Source organism: Engystomops pustulosus, chromosome 5, assembly GCF_040894005.1.
Source record: "Engystomops pustulosus chromosome 5, aEngPut4.maternal, whole genome shotgun sequence".
In the NCBI taxonomy this organism is placed as follows: domain Eukaryota; kingdom Metazoa; phylum Chordata; class Amphibia; order Anura; family Leptodactylidae; genus Engystomops; species Engystomops pustulosus.
In genome coordinates this window covers 153,706,397-153,727,469 of record NC_092415.1, presented here as the reverse complement: position 1 = coordinate 153,727,469, position 21,073 = coordinate 153,706,397, and the positions used below count along the sequence as shown (strand labels likewise).

The following is a 21,073-nucleotide window of genomic DNA, read 5'->3' as shown; positions in this document are numbered from 1 at the left end:
CTTTTAGACCTGCTTTTAGTCGCATGTCTCATGCCTAATTGTTTGACTAATCACGAAAGGAGAAAAAAATGGTCTAAAAGCCTTAAAAATGTGTCGGAAGGTGATTTTTGGCGCAGATTACATCAGTCTGGCCAAAGTGGCTTCATGAATTCCCCCCATTGAGTTGGAGTGAATGTTGGAAATCAGATAATATTGGTAAAGCTGGAATATATGGAATATTGCTTCTGGAATCCTTCTAACAATTCCCACAACATTGTATCTAGCCTGGTTTAGTCTATGTAACTAATTTTCAGACTTCTTGAACAGGTCTGTGGAGTCAGTAAGCCAAACCTCGACTGCTTAATTTCCTTAACTCTTGACTTCTACATACATGGGACATGTTTAAGTGATAAAACCCACATTGAGAGAGAAAAAAAGAACTGGACCCCACATGACATTCAATGTGCAATACATGCAGCTAGGCTACATTTACTAAATAAAATGGAGATTCTTAGTTACGTTTTGATCAAATTGCATAAGCCCACTAACCACTTTAATTTGACCTTGTTGCTTTGGGTCCCTACGCTGTTAGGTGCGGCATCGCATGACATCCACCGCCGCTTCAGAACCATAAGTCTTTATTATCACCATTGTGATACAATAACCGAGATGGTTATAAGATATTGTTTAGTAAGACTATGAATTTGTTCTTAGATACAGTATGCCCTCCATCAGAACGACCATCATAGATCACCTCTAGTCTGACTTAATTATTTTAAGGCTAGAGTGCAGCCTCTCTGAACTGACTTGGGTTGGTGACAATGCAGTATCTACAGAGGCAACATCTCTAACAATTTCTATACATAGAGGAATCTCCTCATGAGCAGTCAGTTGACGAACTTTCAATATCTGGCTTTTCTTTGGGAACAGCTCAAGTGTTTCACATCATAATGCTACACAGTCTAGCATTGTCAGATAACATGAAACCTTGGCTTCTATATCTATAGTACTTTTTCATGTGTGTGTTTCTGTATTTCTGAATTTGAGAATTTAGAAAATATTTTCCCCCTCATATTCATACGTGTAGTTTATAGAATCCATCAGAGCAGCTAACCTCTACAAAAATAAACTCAGAGGAAAAGCAAACTAAAACATACAGCAGTATATAGAGAGAAGATACACTGGCCAATCCTGCTTTAAAGGGAACCTGTCACCAGGAGACCCATTTTTAGCACTCCCCCAGTCCCCACAGAGCATAGTACATACACTGCCAAAGTGTTTTTGTATTAAAAATTGGTTTTACAGAAAAAAAGATATGTTATATTGTACCTTTCATTAGCATCTGCTGTGTGGCTAGGCAGTTGCCTTTTGGGAGGGGCTGGAAAGGAGCAGTTCCCCCCACCCTTGGGGAACAGCTTCTCCATGTGACCTTTACAAATATATGAAAACACCCATCACTTGGCTTAGCGACGCCCCCTGCTCCTCTACAGCCAATCCCAAGTGAGGGGAGTTATTCATATATTTGAAAAGGTCACATGTTTCCCAAGGGTGGGGGGAACTGCTCCTTTCCAGCTCCTCCCAAAAGGCAACTGCCTAGTCACACAGCAGATGCTAATAAAAGGTACAATATAACATATCTTTTTTTCTGTGAAACCAATTTTTTATGCAAAAACACTTTGGCAGTGTATGTACTATGCTCTGTGGGGACTGGGGGAGTGCTAAAAATGGGTCTCCTGGTGACAGGTTCCCTTTAATCAAGTTTTCCTGATTACTCTAGCAGTTCTAAGATACAGTAAGTGCTGACATTTCTTCCCATCTTATCTGTAAGGGAGGAGATTCACTACTAAGCATGAGCAAAGACTGCATCCACATTCATCTCAACTGAAAGCCGACATCCTTAAATCAGTAATAGAACAGACATTTTTAGGGAATTCCACAATTTCCCCAAATTCTGATGGGAAAGAAATATTCAGCATATACTGCAGTGAACTAATTGCAAAAATGTATTATATATTTTTGGAGTCCAAGTCACTTCACATCCCTGGTCTTCAAAAGTGTCAAACCAGAATAGATCAGCCAGGCATGTATCATTATAATAGTGGACTAACTATTTCCACTTTTCAAAGATTTCATCAGGACCATGCTCGATCCAACTTGATCTGGAACTTCAAAACAAGGGAGGAGCTAAGAGACACGCTTGAAGCTGAAATGAGAGCATTTAATGTTGATCGGGAACTTGGAAGCTCAACAGTGATTTCATGGAATTATCAAGAGTTTGAGGTATCATTGCTATCCTACTCGGGTCTTCATGGATAAGGACACCATCTACCATATATACTCGTGTATAAGCTGAGTTTTTCAGCACAAAATGTGCTGAAAAACCTCACCTCGGCTTATACACGAGTCAATAAAAAAAAACTTACATACTCCCCTTCAAGCATCAACTGATGCTTGGCGCGGCTCCCCGATGCTCGGCTCCTCTTCTGTCTTCTCTTCTATGCTCTAGTCCCCGGTGGTACACACTATGATGCGGCCGCTGATGGCACACACTATGATCCGGCCGCTGATGGCATCATAGTATGCGCCAGCAAAGCGCATTGCCGCATCTCTGCAGGCTGTTACAGAAGAGGAGCCACGAGGACCGGAGAAGCATGGCGCCGAACATCGGCACCGCCCAAAGCTGATTATTTAAGTTTAGTTTTTTAAGTGCTGGGCAAACTGAGTACTAGCTAGCTGTGTACTAAAGGGCGCTGGCTGGCTACTAAAGGGCGCTGGCTGGCTACTAAGGGGCGCTGGCTGGCTACTAAGGGGCGCTGGCTGGCTGGCTACTAAAGGGCGCTGGCTGGCTGGCTGGCTACTAAAGGGCGCTGGCTGGCTGGCTGGCTACTAAAGGGCGCTGGCTGGCTGGCTGGCTACTAAAGGGCGCTGGCTGGCTGGCTACTAAAGGGCGCTGGCTGGCTGGCTACTAAAGGGCGCTGGCTGGCTGGCTACTAAAGGGCGCTGGCTGGCTGGCTACTAAAGGGCGCTGGCTGGCTGGCTACTAAAGGGCGCTGGCTGGCTGGCTACTAAAGGGCGCTGGCTGGCTGGCTACTAAAGGGCGCTGGCTGGCTGGCTACTAAGGGGCGCTGGCTGGCTACTAAGGGGCGCTGGCTGGCTGGCTACTAAGGGGCGCTGGCTGGCTGGCTACTAAGGGGCGCTGGCTGGCTACTAAAGGGCGCTGGCTGGCTGGCTACTAAAGGGCGCTGGCTGGCTGGCTACTAAAGGGCGCTGGCTGGCTGGCTACTAAAGGGCGCTGGCTGGCTGGCTACTAAAGGGCGCTGGCTGGCTGGCTACTAAAGGGCGCTGGCTGGCTGGCTACTAAAGGGCGCTGGCTGGCTGGCTACTAAAGGGCGCTGGCTGGCTGGCTACTAAGGGGCGCTGGCTGGCTGGCTACTAAGGGGCGCTGGCTGGCTGGCTACTAAGGGGCGCTGGCTGGCTACTAAAGGGCGCTGGTTGGCTGAATACAACAGGGGGCTGGCTGGCTATATACTGGGAGGCTTTGACCATGCATTTCCCATCCTCGGCTTATACTTGAGTCAATAGGTTTTCACTGTTTTTGGTGGCAAAATTAGGGGCCTCGGATTATACTTGGGTTGGCTTGTACTTCAGTATGTACGGCATAACTTTCCACCTGCCTGGCCTTTCTGCATGCAGAAAATTTTCTAAATTCCTTAGATTTTTATTTGTATATTCGATTGTATGTACTCTGGCCAGGTACAAGCAGATCTACTTCTTGCTTTTTTCTCAAAACATGCCAGATTTAGGACCGTTTCCTATATGCTGTTTTTCTCAAGCAACTCCGATTCTAATGATATTAAGGCTGATACCTTTAGCTACCAATACAACTCAAGTGGGAGGTCCTCCGCTTTTAAGAGTTAGCAAGGATCAGTGGAGGACTGTGTATATATACTGATGTATATAGGCCGTCCCAATTGCTCAATTACTTGACACTTTATTGGGTTACCAAAATCCATGGCACCAATGTCTTTTAATATGGGGAATGGTAGAGAAAAGTATAGTATGTAGAGAAGCAGCGCCAGTCCATGGGTATTTACAACTGAGGAGGTTAGAGGACATAACCTATCCTCTTCAAGTAAAACAAACATATAACCAATTCATTAGCCGCTGCATAGGTGTGAGCAGAGACTTGAGTGTCTAGGTGTTCATGGTTAGCATGGTTAATGTTACATTGCAGATGATGTATTGACACATTGTTCTTGCATGTGTTATAGGTGAAGTACGAATGTCTGGCCGAAGAGATAAAAATCGGAGACTACTACTTACGATTGCTGTTGGAGGAAGATGAGAATGAGGAGAACAGTGTTATAAAGCAATCGTAAGAAACCATTTCTTATAAGACGGAGAATTTGGATCATAATCAGCTCAGAATAAGGTCATTAATGATGAGGTCATTTCTTTGTTTCTTTATAGGTATGATTTCTTCAATGAACTCTACCATCGATTCCTCCTCACTCCAAAAGTGAACATGAAGTGTTTATGTTTACAAGCCCTGGCAATTGTGTATGGCAGGTGCCATGAAGAAATTGGGCCATTTACAGATACCAAGTACATTGTTGGAATGCTTGAGAGGGTATCTTGTTTTTATTTACTATCTTATATAGTTATAGATAGAAAATGGAAAACCGAAGTATAAACTTTTTTTTTTTTTTTTTACTTTATTGATGATCTTCGGGTCATTATAAACTGCACCGAAAGTGGCTGCCATCATAAGTGGCCTGTAATGACATATATATGTCTTAGGGACATTGGGTTGTATGAATAGCCACCTAGTTGACGCTAGTCATATAATTATTACAGGGATACTATCCTTATTGTCCTTAGATAAGCTGATATTGATTATATTGATCACCTTTCCTATCACCCAGAGAAACTGCCACTTAGTTGTTGTAAGTGGTTTCATTGAAAGTAAACACCTAACGGAGCACCCTACATAGAACTGTGGTTGTACTTGGTATTGCAGCTGAGCCCAATTCACTGATAAGTGACCAAGCGGCGAACAGACCATGTGATGAAGTCAAATGATGTCACTGACCTGTGAAGCACAAGAAGTGGTCACTTGAGTGCTGGGTGTCTCTTCAAACAGCTGATTTGCAGTTGTGGGACCATTGCTGATCTGATCTCTTGAGAATATATGATAAATATTTATTCCTGGAATCCTCCTTAAAATGTTTTTGAAGATATTAATGAAGATTAAAAGTAACAAACCTGCAACTTGTCCCTCTATGGCGCTCTTACAGCATAGCTCGTCACTGCCGACCCCATCTTTATACAGAGGATTGGCATTAATGGTATTTCATCAACCGCGCACCCACTACACACTGCAATAGCTGCTGTAATGGGGGTGTGTGGGTGCTTGCCACTTCTCCACCACTGACAGAAGCTGGCGCTGATGGGTTGCATAGAACCGTAGTTCTGCAGAAGTGTGGTAGTTGTATGCTCAGATCTAGATCCATAAAATTATGAAACTCCAAGATATAGAAATATATACTGTATGAGGGTTGAGCGCAGACCAAGAGTCAACTCTGAAGATTAATTTCTTCAGAGCTCAGACATGGAGAGAAAAATAAATCCTCCCAGTTTTACACAAACCAATATTTCACTAGGTTGTGTCTCTTCTCTCTTTCGCAGTGCACTGACAGACTGGAAAGGGACAGGCTCATCTTATTTTTAAATAAGCTGATTCTTAATAAGGTCAGTGATTCTGGATCCTCTGCCATGTTTTCTTAAGAGCTTCATCTTTCTTAACATGAAGAGTAATGCGTGTGTGTGTTTTTTTTAATGTTTTTTAAAATATTCTAGAAAAATGTGAAAGATGTTATGGACTCCAATGGAGTTAGGATCCTGGTTGATCTTCTTACCTTAGCACATCTTCACACCAGCAGAGCTACAGTTCCACTTCAGGTGAGTTGTGAAGATCATACACATCGGATAGAAGTTGATAGATGACTGAAAAACCAGAATACGAAGAATCATAACATCTGTTCTCCTAAAGTTTTCCGAATCCTTTACACCCATTTTCATTTAGTAAACATGTCATATTCTGTAAATACAACACATGTATTGATGTCCATAGTATGAAGGGATTGTGAAGCAATAGTATGGGATTTAGAGATCTGTAACTTAAATCCTGGATTCTATTACCAGAGCAATGTCATAGAAGCATCTCCTGATATGAAGAGAGAAAGTGAGAAGGAATGGTACTTTGGCAATGCTGACAAGGAAAGGAGTGGTCCATACAGCTTTTTGGAGGTATACTCTGAATATAAAAGTTCCTGCTTATGTTATTGAGTAGATATTGTCCTGCCTCCCTCTTGGTATAATATTGTATATGAGCAAAACCTAACTTTAATTATTTTTTTGCAGATGCAAGAATTTTGGACCAATGGAGTATTGAGCCCCAAAACTCGTTGCTGGGCCCAGGGCATGGATGGTTGGCGCCCGCTGCAAGTCATTCCCCAACTGAAATGGTGTTTGCTAGCAAGTGGGCAAGCTGTCCTCAATGAAACGGATTTGGCCACCCTTATCCTAAATATGCTCATTACCATGTGTGGGTACTTTCCTAGCAGGTGAGTCATTGTCTCTGAATTCTAGGCAGAAATAAGACAAAGTAATGTTTAGTTGATAAAAGCTCCGGTAATAGTTCCTTACCTACGTTACCTTTACTGTATAAGCCGAGTTTTTCAGCACAAAATTTGTGCTGAAAAACCTTAGCTCGGCTTATACTCAAGTCTATAAAAATATTAACACTGTACTCACCTTTCCAAAGTCCCCTATAGGTCCTCTTCTGCTTCTGATGCTCCAGTGCCTCCTTGGGTCCTTCGTATCCACTTTGTGTTCTTCCACTCCTCTTCGGCTACTCTTCTGGTCGTTCCGCTCTGCTCCTGTTCGGGTCCCCTCGCGATGCCAGCTCACAAACAATGATGGCAGCAAGCGGCTTACCTGAAGAGGAGTGGAAGTACCCGAAGAGGACTGGAGGACCCGAGGATGCAGAAGAGGACCTACGGGGGACGTCGAAAAGGTGAGTACAGTGTTTTTTGGGGGTTTTTTTACTACAGGGGGCTGGCAGGCAGATTATATACTACAGGGGCTTGCTGGCCATATACTGGAGGCTGTGACCAATACATTTCCCGCCCTCGGCTTATACTCGAGTCAATAGGTTTTCCCAAGTTTTTTGTGGTAAAATTAGGCGCCTCGGCTTATACTCGAGTATATACGGTATGTTACGTAGCAAATAGAGCAAAATTAAAAAAAAGGGACTCCTCGCTGGCTTCGGGAAAGCAACATGTATATGAAGGGGAACATCTAGCACCATTTAGGTAGGTATAGAAGATCTGCATCTTTATTTCGTATTTTAAGTAAAAAAGAGGTCCTGAGCTTGGGCCTAAACATTTTATGACTTCTTTAATTTTTTAATTTTATTTTATTTCATTTTTTTTTTTAATACCTGAAACATGTAAGCTCAAGTTTGGGTAATTTTTTAAACTTTGATATATAATAAAGAAGATGTTTTATACCTGAATGATACCAGGCATTCCACTTCTTTCTGCATACATTTTATTTATATCACACTTGCATTTAGGAAGAATTCATACGTTTCCCCCAGTTTATTCCAGGTGATGTATTACTTGCAGCTGGTCTGAAAATAACTTGTTTGTCGCGCGTTTGGTCAAATGCCTGTATTTATTTGATGTCTTTTGAGGAGGACTCGTTTTCCACTCAATAGTACTATGATGCCTTCCAAATGGCCCACTATGATATCTGACGTTCAAGTAGAAGTTTACTGCTGACTCCCATACAGCCCCAGCCGGTGGCTGATTCTAGAAACGAAAGAAAAAATAGCAGTGTTTGCGCATACCACTCCAGTGACATCACCTTCAGCTAAGGATTGTGGCAAGAGACAAAAACTCCCACTATTTTAGAGGAAAAGGGTCTTCTGGATTTGAAAAGGGACAAAAAACCTTCAACACGTTTCAGAAGAAGATGATGATTGTGGTAAGGGATAAAAACCCACGCATTTTAGAAGAAATGCATCTTACATCATACAGAACAGAGAGACTAATTTCTTCCGAAACGCATGCAAGAATTTTTTTGTACCGCACTATGATACGTAGGTGAAGGTTACGTCACTGGAGAGGTATCTGCAAACACTGCAATTTTTTCTTTCACTTATTATAATCGGCCACCGGCTGGGGTAATACCAGAAACGGCAGTAAGCTTCTATTGGAACGCCAGAGAAACGTGGACCGTTTGAAGATCATCATCCTACTATTCAGAGAAGAACAATTCCCTTTTGAAGGAATCTTTGGACCTTAAATAACTACAAGTGCATAAAATGTATTGGGGAACGGTAAAGATTTGATATATGTATGTTTTTACAATAATTGATACTGTGGTAGGGGGCAACTGTTAGACAATAGAATGTATATGGTCATTGCGAGTCGGTAAGAAACACTCTACATGCGGTCCCCTACTTAAGGACACCTGACTTACAGACAACCCATAGTTACAGAAAGACCCCTCTGACCTCTGGTGAAGCTTTCTGAATGCTTTACCAGACTGCAATAATCAGCTGTAAGGTGTCTGTACTGAAGCTTTATTGATAATCATTGGTCCCATTACAGCAAAAAATGTTTAAACTCCAATTGTCAGTGGGGCCAAAAATTTTTTGGTCTGGATCTACAGTTATAAAATATACAGTTTCGACTTACATACAAATTCAACTTAAGAACAAACCTCCGGACCCTATCTTGTACGTAACCTGGGGACTGCCTGTACTGTATTGAAGATGTATTATTGTTTGTTTTCGGTGCAAAAGTATAACATATAAGTGCTTTATAAATAAAATATTAATAGTAGTGATGGGTATCAAGCTCTAACATTGTTTTTTGTCTTCCAGGGACCAAGACAATGCCATTATCAGACCGCTCCCTAAAATAAAAAGACTGCTGTCCGATAACACTTGCCTTCCTCATATCACCCAGGTCAGTAGGATTTTGTAATTCCATGACTCAGCTGTTTTATTTTCTGGGCTGTATTCTTCCCATCTACTTCTTTATTTTTTTCATCAATACATGAACAATGGCAGCTAATGAAAAAACGGCTTAGAAAATATTCCGAATCTAAACCTTTTTTCCTGTCAAGCCGCCGCTTTGGTTTATCTGCTTTGGCTGAATGCAGTTGTGTCTCCATTTCATTCCTCAGCTTTTGCTGACGTTTGACCCCATCCTGGTAGAGAAGGTTTCCATCTTACTCTATCACATCATGCAAGACAACCCACAGCTGCCTCGTTTCTATCTCACTGGAGTGTTCTTCTTTATAATGATGTACACTGGTTCCAACGTGCTTCCTGTCGCCAGGTAAGAAGTCACAGGTTATCACAGGTTCGTCTTCACATTAACTGTAAAGGTCTTTCTACATGGCCCAGCAGGTGAATATTGGGATTGGATGCTTCTATCACTCCTTTGCTGTATTGTCAATTCCATACGGATTAAATCTTATGAACTTTTATGTACTGCGGACAGTTTAGCCTCATTGGATTGCTTAAAAGATGCAATCACCCAACAAATGAGCATTTGCTTGTTTGTTGGGTATTTTATTTTTAGGAATAAGCATTCGTAGGAACAGTAGTTCTCAACAACAAAGCCATTCAATGGGACCTTAACCAATGTGGCATTGTACCGGAGATCAGTTTTGGTCTTAGCTCTGTAAAATGATCATATAACTGAAGTCTTCTTCCCGTTCTGGAATGCCCAAGATGATCATTTACCATATGAATAATTGGATGTGCATTTTCTCTTTAGCGTAGTAGATCTGCTATATACAGTATATTGGTTGTATGTTTGGTTGCTGTGGCATAAGGAGACCTTCTTGGCAAAGACGCTCATTGTTCATGTGTAGTATTGGGCATGTAATCTGCAGAGCCAGCCATGGCACCAGCATTTGTAGCCAGAGTGGTGTTTATAGGCAGCTAAAGCAAGGGAACAAGATTTCCTGTCTTTGCAATCAATGTTCTTTATCTAATACTATTTACATGCGTACAGTACAGTATAACATTTTGTAAAAAGTGATCGGTTCCATTTTTGTTTTATAGATTTCTCAAGTACACTCACACTAAACAAGCCTTCAGATCAGAAGAGGTAAGCACAATGTATGGAAATTATATCATTTGTATTGTCACACACCAGATGTTTAATAATTCCTCAGTAACAGATTGTTTGGAGGGGGGGGGGGGGGTGTATGACACCCGTCTATTGCATAGTGGCCTGGCAGGATTACTGCAGGCTCCATTAAATAAGAGTGGATGTTAGTTGTCAGTCTCACACAACCAAATTGCATAATGTTTCTATGTTCTATGATAGAACCGTGCTCGGCCCAGTTCACTCCTGCGTCTGGCCTTTCAACAACCTTCTCTGTTTAAGGAGAGTGTAGCAAAACCTAAAATGTACGATAAACCGTAGGACATCTGTTCAGCTGCCATTCCCCTTAGGCTACATTCAAACTAACCGCACACATCGGCGCAAGGGAGAGGAGGAGGGGGTGATCCCCGCTCACCCCAGCTCCATAGCGATATATGGCGCACGGGGCTGTATTATGTGGAAAGATAGGACATGTCCTATCTTTTCTCCGGCTACGGAACGGTACGTGTGCATCACCGGACCTCTCCCGTACGGCACCCTGCGCCCATTGCGATGTATGGGGAATGTATATACGCCAGCCTTATAAACATCCCCCATACGTTTGTGTGAATGTAGCCATAGACTTTAATGGACCTTATGCTGTGCATCTGTTATTAATGGCAGGAGAGATGCAGGCTGTTGTGCTATTTTTCCCACTGTAAGGCCTCATGCATGACCGTATGGTCTTTTCTGTTCTACGGGACGTATTGCAACATTATAGCAACATATTGTACCGTATCCGTATAAAATACAGTGGGCTGGCAGATGATGGTTGGTTTACAGAATGCACCACCCACTTGTTCTGGATACTGCACGTATATACGGCAGCATATATAACATATATGCACAGCCATATGCAGCACGTATTTAGCACATATACATTCCCATTGACTTCTATGGGCTGTAATAGGATATGCTCTATATTTTTATATGGCTCGCTTATGGTACGGTGCGGTGGACAATACAACCACGTACAAGGATATCCATATTGCCCTTTGGAATGCATGGGGCCGTATTCCGTCCATATATACGGCCGCTTTTATACGGTCGTGTGCATTGGGCCCTTTTTTTTTTAACTGCTAAATTCTGGAAGGTCTTCTGTTCATATTCCACTCCATATACGGTGACATTTATGAATGGCCTCTTCTGTCATGGTGAAAAAGGCTGTGGGATGCTTCACTACTTTCACCGTTATATAATAGTGGGACATAAGTGTGCTAATGGTGGTGTGAACTGACCTAAACAGGACATTTGAGTATAAATCTGTAAAAATACATAGAACTGTAGTACTTAAAATACTTATTTAGCAATTGATTTATTTTTTTTTCCAGAACAAAGGAACGGACATCTTTCAACGGAGTATCCTTGGTCATATTCTCCCTGAAGCTATGGTATGCTATCTGGAAAATTATGAGCCAGAAAAATTTTCAGAGATTTTTCTTGGAGAGTTTGATACTCCAGAAGCTATATGGAGCAGTGAAATGAGGTAGGCATTACTGAAAATGCAATTGGGTTATTGTATTTTTCTCTTGGCACAGGCTAATCTGCTTTTATGACTAATGGGGAACACAGAAATATTTTACTGGGGTCCAAAAGTATTTGCTCTACGTATTTCGTGCACAATAGGACCTCTTTGAGACGACCACCAAAATAGATATAGGATAAGGGACTTATTTGGGTGTTCTTCTGAAAGAAGATAGTCAGTTTAGAGGAGATTTGTTTGGGCGCATAGGGGGTAATTCATTAATGTTTCTCTGGCTCCAACAGTGCAAAGCTCAACCCTAGTCTTTTTCTGCGACCGATTCATCATTGTGATGATGAATCTGTTGCAGTTTAAGACTGTCGAGTTCTACTTTTAGGATGTATTCACACGACTGGGGGACTTTTTTTTTTTGTGCTATAATTCTGCTGATACCTTTAAATTGTTGAATTTCAGACGTCTTATGATTGAAAAGATAGCTGCACACTTGGCTGATTTCAGTCCGCGGCTGCAGAGTAACACCAGAGCCCTTTACCAGTACTGCCCCATCCCAGTCATCAACTATCCCCAACTGGAGAATGAGTTGTTCTGTAACATCTACTACCTGAAACATTTCTGTGACACATTAAGATTTCCAAATTGGCCTATTAAGGATCCTGTAAGTCCAAAACTACTTGTCTTTTTACTATGCCTTGTTTTGATGTTTATCTGCATTTAAAAAAAAAATGTATCTGTAGAATATAAATAGTCCTTTTTTCCCTAATCAGGTGAAACTTTTGAAAGACACATTGGATGCATGGAAAAGGGAGGTGGAGAAAAAACCTCCAAGTATGTCTATTGATGATGCTTATGAGGTTCTTGGTCTTCCCAAAGGACAAGGCCAGTAAGTCGATGAACATAAATGCAGGATATTAAGTGAAATATTTTAGGAAAATAGAAACATGTTTCTCCATAATATTATTGAATACATAACTTGGAACATCCAATGTCCTATGACACTCATGGCCATCTCTGGTTGGGCACCTAGGCCATCACTCCAGAGCTTGCTAGACAGCACTCAAGTCCTGCTCCTGCATTCCCAGGTAGCCCAGGTCGCCCAGGTCATGCCACGAATCCATCATGAGCTGCCTGGAATTACAGTAAGAGTGAGGACTGAAGGACAGACCAAGTTTATCCTTAGATCTCCTGCTCTGCCTTAGGACATGCAATTCTTCCTTTTCAGGGGATCCTGGAGCAGACACTACAATGATAATCCAAATTTCTTTGCCTTCTTTTTACTGTATCGGTGACCTCAGGACACCAATACGGTTGAAAGATATTACTGCTTAAATTGCCATGTTTGCACTTTTCAATGAATAAATGGGTTTTGATTGTAGTTTGGGCACTCGGTCTCAAAAGGATTCACCATCGCTGTCCTACGAGGACCTCTGCCATAGAGGGAACTTCATGTTCACAGATTGGCGTCTCAGCATCTCCATACATCTAAGTCACCATATCTCCCTTCGGAAACTGCATATCTTGTAACCAAGATGACGGCCAACTCACATGCCATACGCTGGCAAATGCTAAGCTTACACACATTTAAAGGGTTGAGATATATTTCATAATCTAAGCCAACCGTTTTTAAGAAGAAGAGCTTTACTTGGTTTAATTTGACTTACATTTGACATTGAGTAAATTGTATTTTACAGTTTTTGCTTTCTCCTACAATGCACTTTGATCTTTTGTTGTCCTAGAGCAGTGATGGCGAACCTTTTAGGGACTGAGTGCTGAAACTACAAGAAAAAGCCACATATTTTTTACAAAGTGCCAAATGCCAATTTAAAATAAACTCTTAAGGACACCAATACAGTAGAAAGAAGGAGAAATTAGGATTATTTTTGTAGTTTCCCTCTAAGGTCCCCTTAACAGGATGAATCCCAGGTCCGGAGAAGGGGCTACAATGATAATCCAGCTTTGTCCACTCGCCTTGTTCCTCCTGCACTTCAAGTTACTTTAAAATAACGCTGAACATGGCACGTCCTGGGCTGCCTGTGACTGCAGGAGGAGGTCTTGAGTCCTGAATGGTGATCTTTGTGCTTGGTGATGTCCTGGGTGCCATAGGTTTGCTATTACTGTCCTCTAGTATTATTTAGGATGCTGCATGTGCAGATTTGGAAGAGAGTAAAGAGAATTGTTCATACAGTGTAAGGTGCTTTGGCCATTATGGCATTATGTTCTGCGAACATCAGAAATCTAATTTGTTTCTTTTTCTTTTTATCTAAGGCAAGATGAGAGTAAGATAAGGAAAGCATATTTCAGACTTGCTCAGAAATACCACCCAGACAAGAATCCTGATGGAAGGGTTTGTATATATTGTATATGTTAATAGCCGTATAAAAGTAGAGGATAGAACACTGTAATGTCATCCTTTAGTGTCCTTTAGACATACTGATAAGGCTATATTCAGAAGAAGGTGTGCCCGCCATACCGTAGCACGGCGGGCACACGTCAGGGCCTGGGAGAGGAGGAGGAGGGGGTGAGCGCTGCTTACCCCTGCCCCTCTCCATAGAGAAACATGGCGCCGTATACTGGGACATGTCCTATCTTTCTCCTGGCTATGCAACAGTACGGTGCCGCATGTGTGCAGCACCGCAACTCTCCATACGGCGCCATGTGCCCATCGCTGGCCTATAAGGGGCTCATATCCGACGTTTATATACGTCAGCGTATATACGTCCCCCAACAGCTGTGGAATGAGGCCTAAATCTGTGTACGTATTGTATTAGAATACTACAGATTTTAACCCTTTATCATAGACAAAAAGAAAAAAATAGTAGAGATTCAGCTCACCCTTCTGTGGTCAAGACATCAGGAGCCGGTGCGCGGATATGCTGAGCGATTCAGTGCATCTTGGACAAACAAATGATTGATCCAGCATCCAGGCTTGAAATAAGTGCTATAAAACTTCTATTTATTTCATCAAGGTATAAAAAGGTTTAAAAAAGGTACCATTATACAGACATCTGACGCGTTTCGAACTCTCAAGAGTTCTTAGTCATAGATAAGATTCTAGTAAATGTGAGCATTCATTATAAAGACATGTCGAACGGAAGTAAGAAGGTTTGCGAGCAGGTAATTAGTCACGTCATAGAGCCAGAAGGTGAAGGGGAGGAGGAAGAACGGGAGCAGAAGGAGAGAAACAGACTAATTTAAAAAAAAAAAAAGCTATGAAAACATGAAAAAAGAGGAAAAAATTCAAGAGGCAACATAATAATTGTAAATTAATATATATATATACATTAAGTCATTTTTCAAATTTAAACCATACGGAGATCGAGTTTGCATGGTAAGTATCCAATATGCTTCTCTGTTACGCAAGGCTTTAACCCAATCTCCACCTCTTTTTGGGCGCTTAACCCTTTCAATGGGTGTAACTGATAAATGTAATGTCTCTCCATTGTGTATATCCCTACAGTGTTTGGAAACTGTGGATATATGGCGTTCACGATCATGACAAAGAGATGAATTGATATGGGCTTGTGAGGTATGTTCTGCAAGTTTCATTCCGTCAACAAACATAAATTTATACCAAACGGTGAAAGACGTGAATAAATTTGAGACTTTTAACCATTAAAAAACACTTTTTTCAAGCAGATAAAACTGAATTGGAAACAAGACAATCAAAAAATGTTTTCATTGATATGGGCTTGTGAGGTATGTTCTGCAATTCTAGTTTTGAGACTACGTTTTGTACTACCTATATACTGTAATGAACAGGCTGTACAAGTAATTAGGTATACTACATATGTGGTATTACAATTTATGAATGATTGTATTTTATGTTCCATATTGTTTTGTAATGATGATGTGTCTTTTGCATATATTTACAAGCAGAACATCGTGGCGAGCCACATTTGAAACTGCCTTTTAAAGTTAGCCAGGTGTTAGGTTTCTGTGTGGAACAAAATAAATTTGGGGCTAGTAAGTCTCCCAAAGAAGCAGAATTTCTAGCAGAAAAACGGCAACCTGGTTTTACAATTTCATAAAGAATTGGATCCTGAAATAATATAGGCAGATGTTTTTTAATGATATTGATGACTTGGTTGTATTGACAGGTATATTCAGTGGAAAATGTCAGCTGGTTAGTGTCATTTTTAACTTTATCAGATCTCTCAGTGTAAAGTAAGTCTGATCTGGATCTAGAGGATAAGTTTTCTTTAGTGCGCCGTGTAAGTGTTTTGTTGTAGCCTCTATCATGTAATCGTTGTGCTATTTGTGTGGATGTTTGTTCATATTGGCTCTCTTGTGTACAGATGCGTTTTGCTCGTATAAATTCTCCTTTGGGGAGATTTCTAACTACATGCGGAGGATGACAACTGTGTGCATGAAGCAGGGTATTGCCTGCGGTGGGTTTGCGATATAAGCTACATATTACATCATGGCTTTGTGAAGATCCAGTTAAACAGAGATCTAAAAATGTTATGGTGGTAGGAGAATAGGAAAAGGTAAATTGGATATTGTAATTGTTGCAATTTAAGTAATTGATAAACATAGTTATATCTTCTTCTTTACCTGTCCATATCATGATACAATCGTCAATGAAACGACCGTACCATTGAATATTGGATATGTAGGGATTATGTGAGGAATAAATGTATTCCTCCTCAAACCATGACATGAAGAGGTTTGCCAGAGATGGCGAAAACCTTGAGCCCATTGGGCAGCCTTGCTTTTGAAGAAAAAATCCTTTGTCAAAAGAGAAAAAATTATTAGTTAATAAAAATTGTAATACATCCAGTATAAAGCAAATTTGTGTTTTGGGAAAGAGACTGTACTTCTCAAGGTGATATTGTACTGAGGTTATAGCTAAATTATGAGGTATACATGTGTATAATGAAATTACATTGCAGGTAACCCCAAAAAAATGCTTATTCCAAGTAAATGAATCCATAATTTTCAACACTTCAAATGAATCTTTGATGAACGCTGGGGTCCTTGTGACAAACGGTTGTAGAATATTATCCAGCCATGTAGAGGTAAATTCCAATAAAGATCCAGTACCCGAAATTATAGGACGCATGGGGGGAGGAAAAATATTCTTATGATATTTTGGAAGGGCATAGAAAATGGCCATATTAGGAAATTTTGGGACAAAGGTCTCCTGAGTTCTTTTATCAAGAATGCCTAAAGCGATGCCATCCTGAAGTAGTTTAAAGAGTCTCTCTGAAACACGTGCAGTTGGATCATTCTTCAGAGGTGAGTAAACATTTTTGTCTAGTAAAAGTTTTCTGCACTATTGAACATAGAAACCAGTATCCAATACAATGATGCAACCACCTTTATCCGAATTTCGGATTATTATGTTGGTATTATTTTTCAAATATTTAATTGCTGTTTTTTCGGCATGAGTGAGATCATTTTTAGATTTTACTGTAGCTTTGTTTGATAACTCAGCCAGCTCTTTTTCCACACGTGTCTGGAAAATATCCATAGTGGAGGCTCTGGATTGAATTGGATAGAAGCTGGGATTAGGCACCTTTGTGATGTCTGACAAGTTAACATGAATCTCCCTAGAGGGAGATGAAGTTTCTTGTAGCTCAAGCAGTTGCATAACAGCAACTTGCTCATTGAAGTTCTTGATGTCTGTAAAGGATGTAGTTCCCTGTAGATTGAAAACATTTTTTGATTGTCTTGTTTCCAATTCAGTTTTATCTGCTTGAAAAAAGTGTTTTTTAATGGTTAAAAGTCTCAAATTTATTCACGTCTTTCACCGTTTGGTATAAATTTATGTTTGTTGACGGAATGAAACTTGCAGAACATACCTCACAAGCCCATATCAATTCATCTCTTTGTCATGATTGTGAACGCCATATATCCACAGTTTCCAAACACTGTAGGGATATACACAATGGAGAGACATTACATTTATCAGTTACACCCATTGAAAGGGTTAAGCGCCCAAAAAGAGGTGGAGATTGGGTTAAAGCCTTGCGTAACAGAGAAGCATATTGGATACTTACCATGCAAACTCGATCTCCGTATGGTTTAAATTTGAAAAATGACTTAATGTATATATATATTAATTTACAATTATTATGTTGCCTCTTGAATTTTTTCCTCTTTTTTCATGTTTTCATAGGTTTTTTTTTTTTTTTTTTAATTAGTCTGTTTCTCTCCTTCTGCTCCCGTTCTTCCTCCTCCCCTTCACCTTCTGGCTCTATGACGTGACTAATTACCTGCTCGCAAACCTTCTTACTTCCGTTCGACATGTCTTTATAATGAATGCTCACATTTACTAGAATCTTATCTATGACTAAGAACTCTTGAGAGTTCGAAACGCGTCAGATGTCTGTATAATGGTACCTTTTTTAAACCTTTTTATACCTTGATGAAATAAATAGAAGTTTTATAGCACTTATTTCAAGCCTGGATGCTGGATCAATCGTTTGTTAACCCTTTATCATAGTATTACAGTTGTCCTTATCTTCATTACCTTCTGTATACGCAGTCTACTGCACTTTTTTCTACTGCCCCTATTTAATAACAGAAGGGGGAACAGAAGAAGACCATTGCAGGTGTGGACATGGCCTTAGTTTGATATACGATAAAGGAAGAGACGTATAAATTCTGTGGCCATTCCACTGGCGGGATACTGACATTTTTCATTTTGCACTCCAAAGATTGTTATGGGACTTGTGGGACAGCTCACAGTCCAAACCGGAAGTGAAAGTCTACATCACAATCTGCCAGCGGGAGGTCCCTAGATTTAATTTTTGGCATTTGTCTGACAGGTTTAGGTATAAATTACTTATAACAATGTCTTTACACAATATTACATACAAATTAAACTTAAGAACTGCCTGTAGTAATTTACAAATGTTACTAAGACTGCTTTGGAAATAGATGTTTTAAGACGCTCCACAGAGAATTATTACATGTATAATGATGGCTGCTTACCTTTTTTTTTTTTTTTTTTTTTTTCTCCAGGATATGTTTGAAAAAGTGAACAAGGCCTATGAGTTCCTGTGTACAAAGTCAACTAAGGTTGTGGATGGACCAGATCCAGAAAATATTATTTTGATCCTTAAAACTCAGAGCATCCTTTTCAATCGGCACAAAGAAGGTAAATGTATAAACACATTTTTGGTTGCTGTTGTATGTATGAATATATCCTAATTGCCAAATCACATTCATTTCTCCAGTATCTTTTTTTTACTCGAGTCATTCTCGAAAATTGCTCTCAGTTTTTGCTCAGTCTCCTCTAATTTTATTTATTTGGGAGATGGGAAGGCTTTTTTTTATATGTCCATCTTTAGGATACATTTTGCTTTTTATATTTAGATATTGTCTGCATAGTATTGCATAGAGTTACATCCTATGTTATATTGGAAAGTTATCTTCACAATTAAGTAAGATGTCATTGGAAATTAAAGACCTACTTGAGGTCATGTTTTAGAGGCTGATTTCGTGCTCATTTGCATCCATGTAGAGAAGATTGAGGACTATCTTGACAGTTTGTTCAGAAAAGTAGAGTAAGATAGTTTTCTTCATGATTTTTTCCTTAGATCTTCAGCCTTACAAGTATGCTGGCTACCCTATGCTCATCAGAACCATAACCATGGAGACCTCGGATGATCAGCTGTTCTCCAAGCTTTCCCTGCTTCCTGCTGCCACTGAATTGGCTTTTCACACCGTGAATTGTTCAGCACTCAATGCAGAGGAACTAAGGAGAGAAAATGGCATTGAGGTATCTTCCACTTTAGAAACCTCATGTATCAGCTTCTGTTTTGTAACTAAAATGTTTACACCCGCCCTTATAATCCTCTCACAGTCCTGTAAACCCTGATCTTACATGTGTTTTGTTGTTGTAGTTTACGTCACCTTGGTGTGAACCAAATCTCTCATTTGTTTTAGGTACTACAAGACGCTTTCTCTCGCTGTGTCTCCGTATTAACTGGGTCAAGTAAGACAGAAGACATGCCAGTGCAGGTACATTGTCTTGTAATATGGCAGATATTCACCTCTGTTTGTGTCCTTGTGGTGTTATGAACCCCAACATGGGTGACTAGGAAATTTACTATGAAAATGAAACCTGATAATCCAGGGACACTTAATCATATGGGACTGTGGTAATCTTCTTATATTTGTTATCCATGGCCTCCTAATATCAACTTTTAAAATTATGTTAATACGCCTAACGGGCTCCTTAGGGGCATTAACAGAACCCCTTCGAGCTCTGGCTTCGCAGGCTGTTACACTGTCTTACCCTCCCCCTGCTTTCTTGGCACTTATTTCCACCCTCTCTCTGATGTGGAAGAGGGAGTGTTCTGCATAGTGTAACAGCCTGTGAAGCTGCAGCCCTTCTGGCTCATTATCATCATCTTAAAAGTTGATTTTAGAAGGAAGGAGCCCATGGATGGCACATTTATTAAGATTACCAGAGTCAGATATGATAAAGAGTCCCTGGTTTATCATGCTTGATTTTGATGGTAGATTAGGAAAGGCCTAATCTGACACCAAGGTACACAGTGTTTTTTTTGTTTTGTTTTGTTTTTTTTTTGTTCATGAATCTTTTGCAGCTTCACAATAGATGGTACTTTTTGGTTAGTTTTAAAGTATAATACAGTAGGCTCCAACTTGGTAGACACCGTGTCAAAAGAAATAGGATAAAATAACTCATCTTCACGCCAAGGTCTGTTTCTTCTCATCCCCCTCTGCGGTAAATATTTTTTTCCAGGTGTGTGGACATATATGCAAGTGTTACAGTGTAGCAGCTCAGTTTGAAGAATGCAGAGAAAAGATTATCGAGATGCCAAATATTATCAAGGATCTTTGTAGAGTATTGTATTATGGCAAGGTAAGTGTGTGTTGTATGATTGGGGTATGAGAGCCGTTATGTAATATTTGGCAGATGTATTTATCTTATTATTATAGCTATTTATAGATCAAAGGGAATCTGTCTGCATTTATGACCATATAGAGTTCCTGACATGTTAATGTGGTAGCTCTGGTAACCTGTTGAATCCTACTACTATGTATATTATTAGTAGCAGCAGAACCCTGCAGCAGGGTGCTTCATCCTGAAGAGCTTTCTGCTCTGTACACTAGGGGACTAATGTATAGGTCTAGTAAGCTACTTCAGCTAATTTTTCACATAACTTTATGCATGATGGTAAACCGATCTGCAGCACTTCTTCCTAGTATGGTCAGCAGTTCTACACGCCAACAGGCGGCCTTTAAGGTATTATTGTGTTACTTAGCTTTTATTATAGCATCTCTTTTTTTACTTCAGTCCATATGTCATATTTTAAGGTCAGGAAGTGAGAGAAATTCTCACCATATTCATGTATAAAACTCTTTTTGCCTGAAACTGCAGACTCCTTATGTCTCTGACAGT

General features: G+C 40.4%; 1 protein-coding gene across 3 annotated transcripts in view; it reads left to right on the top strand.

Annotated features, from left to right (window-relative positions):
- Window positions 1-21,073, top strand: part of DNAJC13 (DnaJ heat shock protein family (Hsp40) member C13) — a 108,384-nt gene that overhangs the window by 70,687 nt on the left and 16,624 nt on the right. For all 3 annotated transcript variants that reach the window (XR_011855879.1, XM_072153472.1, XM_072153471.1), the window contains 18 exons: window positions 2,106-2,259; window positions 4,251-4,354; window positions 4,450-4,609; window positions 5,668-5,730; window positions 5,839-5,940; window positions 6,184-6,288; window positions 6,403-6,605; window positions 8,936-9,020; window positions 9,241-9,395; window positions 10,130-10,175; window positions 11,546-11,700; window positions 12,151-12,352; window positions 12,462-12,577; window positions 13,960-14,038; window positions 18,664-18,799; window positions 19,242-19,423; window positions 19,591-19,665; window positions 20,414-20,533. Coding sequence is in view for 2 of the 3 variants with exons in the window: in XM_072153472.1 (XP_072009573.1) it covers window positions 2,106-2,259; window positions 4,251-4,354; window positions 4,450-4,609; window positions 5,668-5,730; window positions 5,839-5,940; window positions 6,184-6,288; window positions 6,403-6,605; window positions 8,936-9,020; window positions 9,241-9,395; window positions 10,130-10,175; window positions 11,546-11,700; window positions 12,151-12,352; window positions 12,462-12,577; window positions 13,960-14,038; window positions 18,664-18,799; window positions 19,242-19,423; window positions 19,591-19,665; window positions 20,414-20,533 (2,242 nt within the window). In the remaining variant the exon portion in view is untranslated. The remainder of the gene's footprint in view (window positions 1-2,105; window positions 2,260-4,250; window positions 4,355-4,449; window positions 4,610-5,667; window positions 5,731-5,838; window positions 5,941-6,183; window positions 6,289-6,402; window positions 6,606-8,935; window positions 9,021-9,240; window positions 9,396-10,129; window positions 10,176-11,545; window positions 11,701-12,150; window positions 12,353-12,461; window positions 12,578-13,959; window positions 14,039-18,663; window positions 18,800-19,241; window positions 19,424-19,590; window positions 19,666-20,413; window positions 20,534-21,073) is intronic.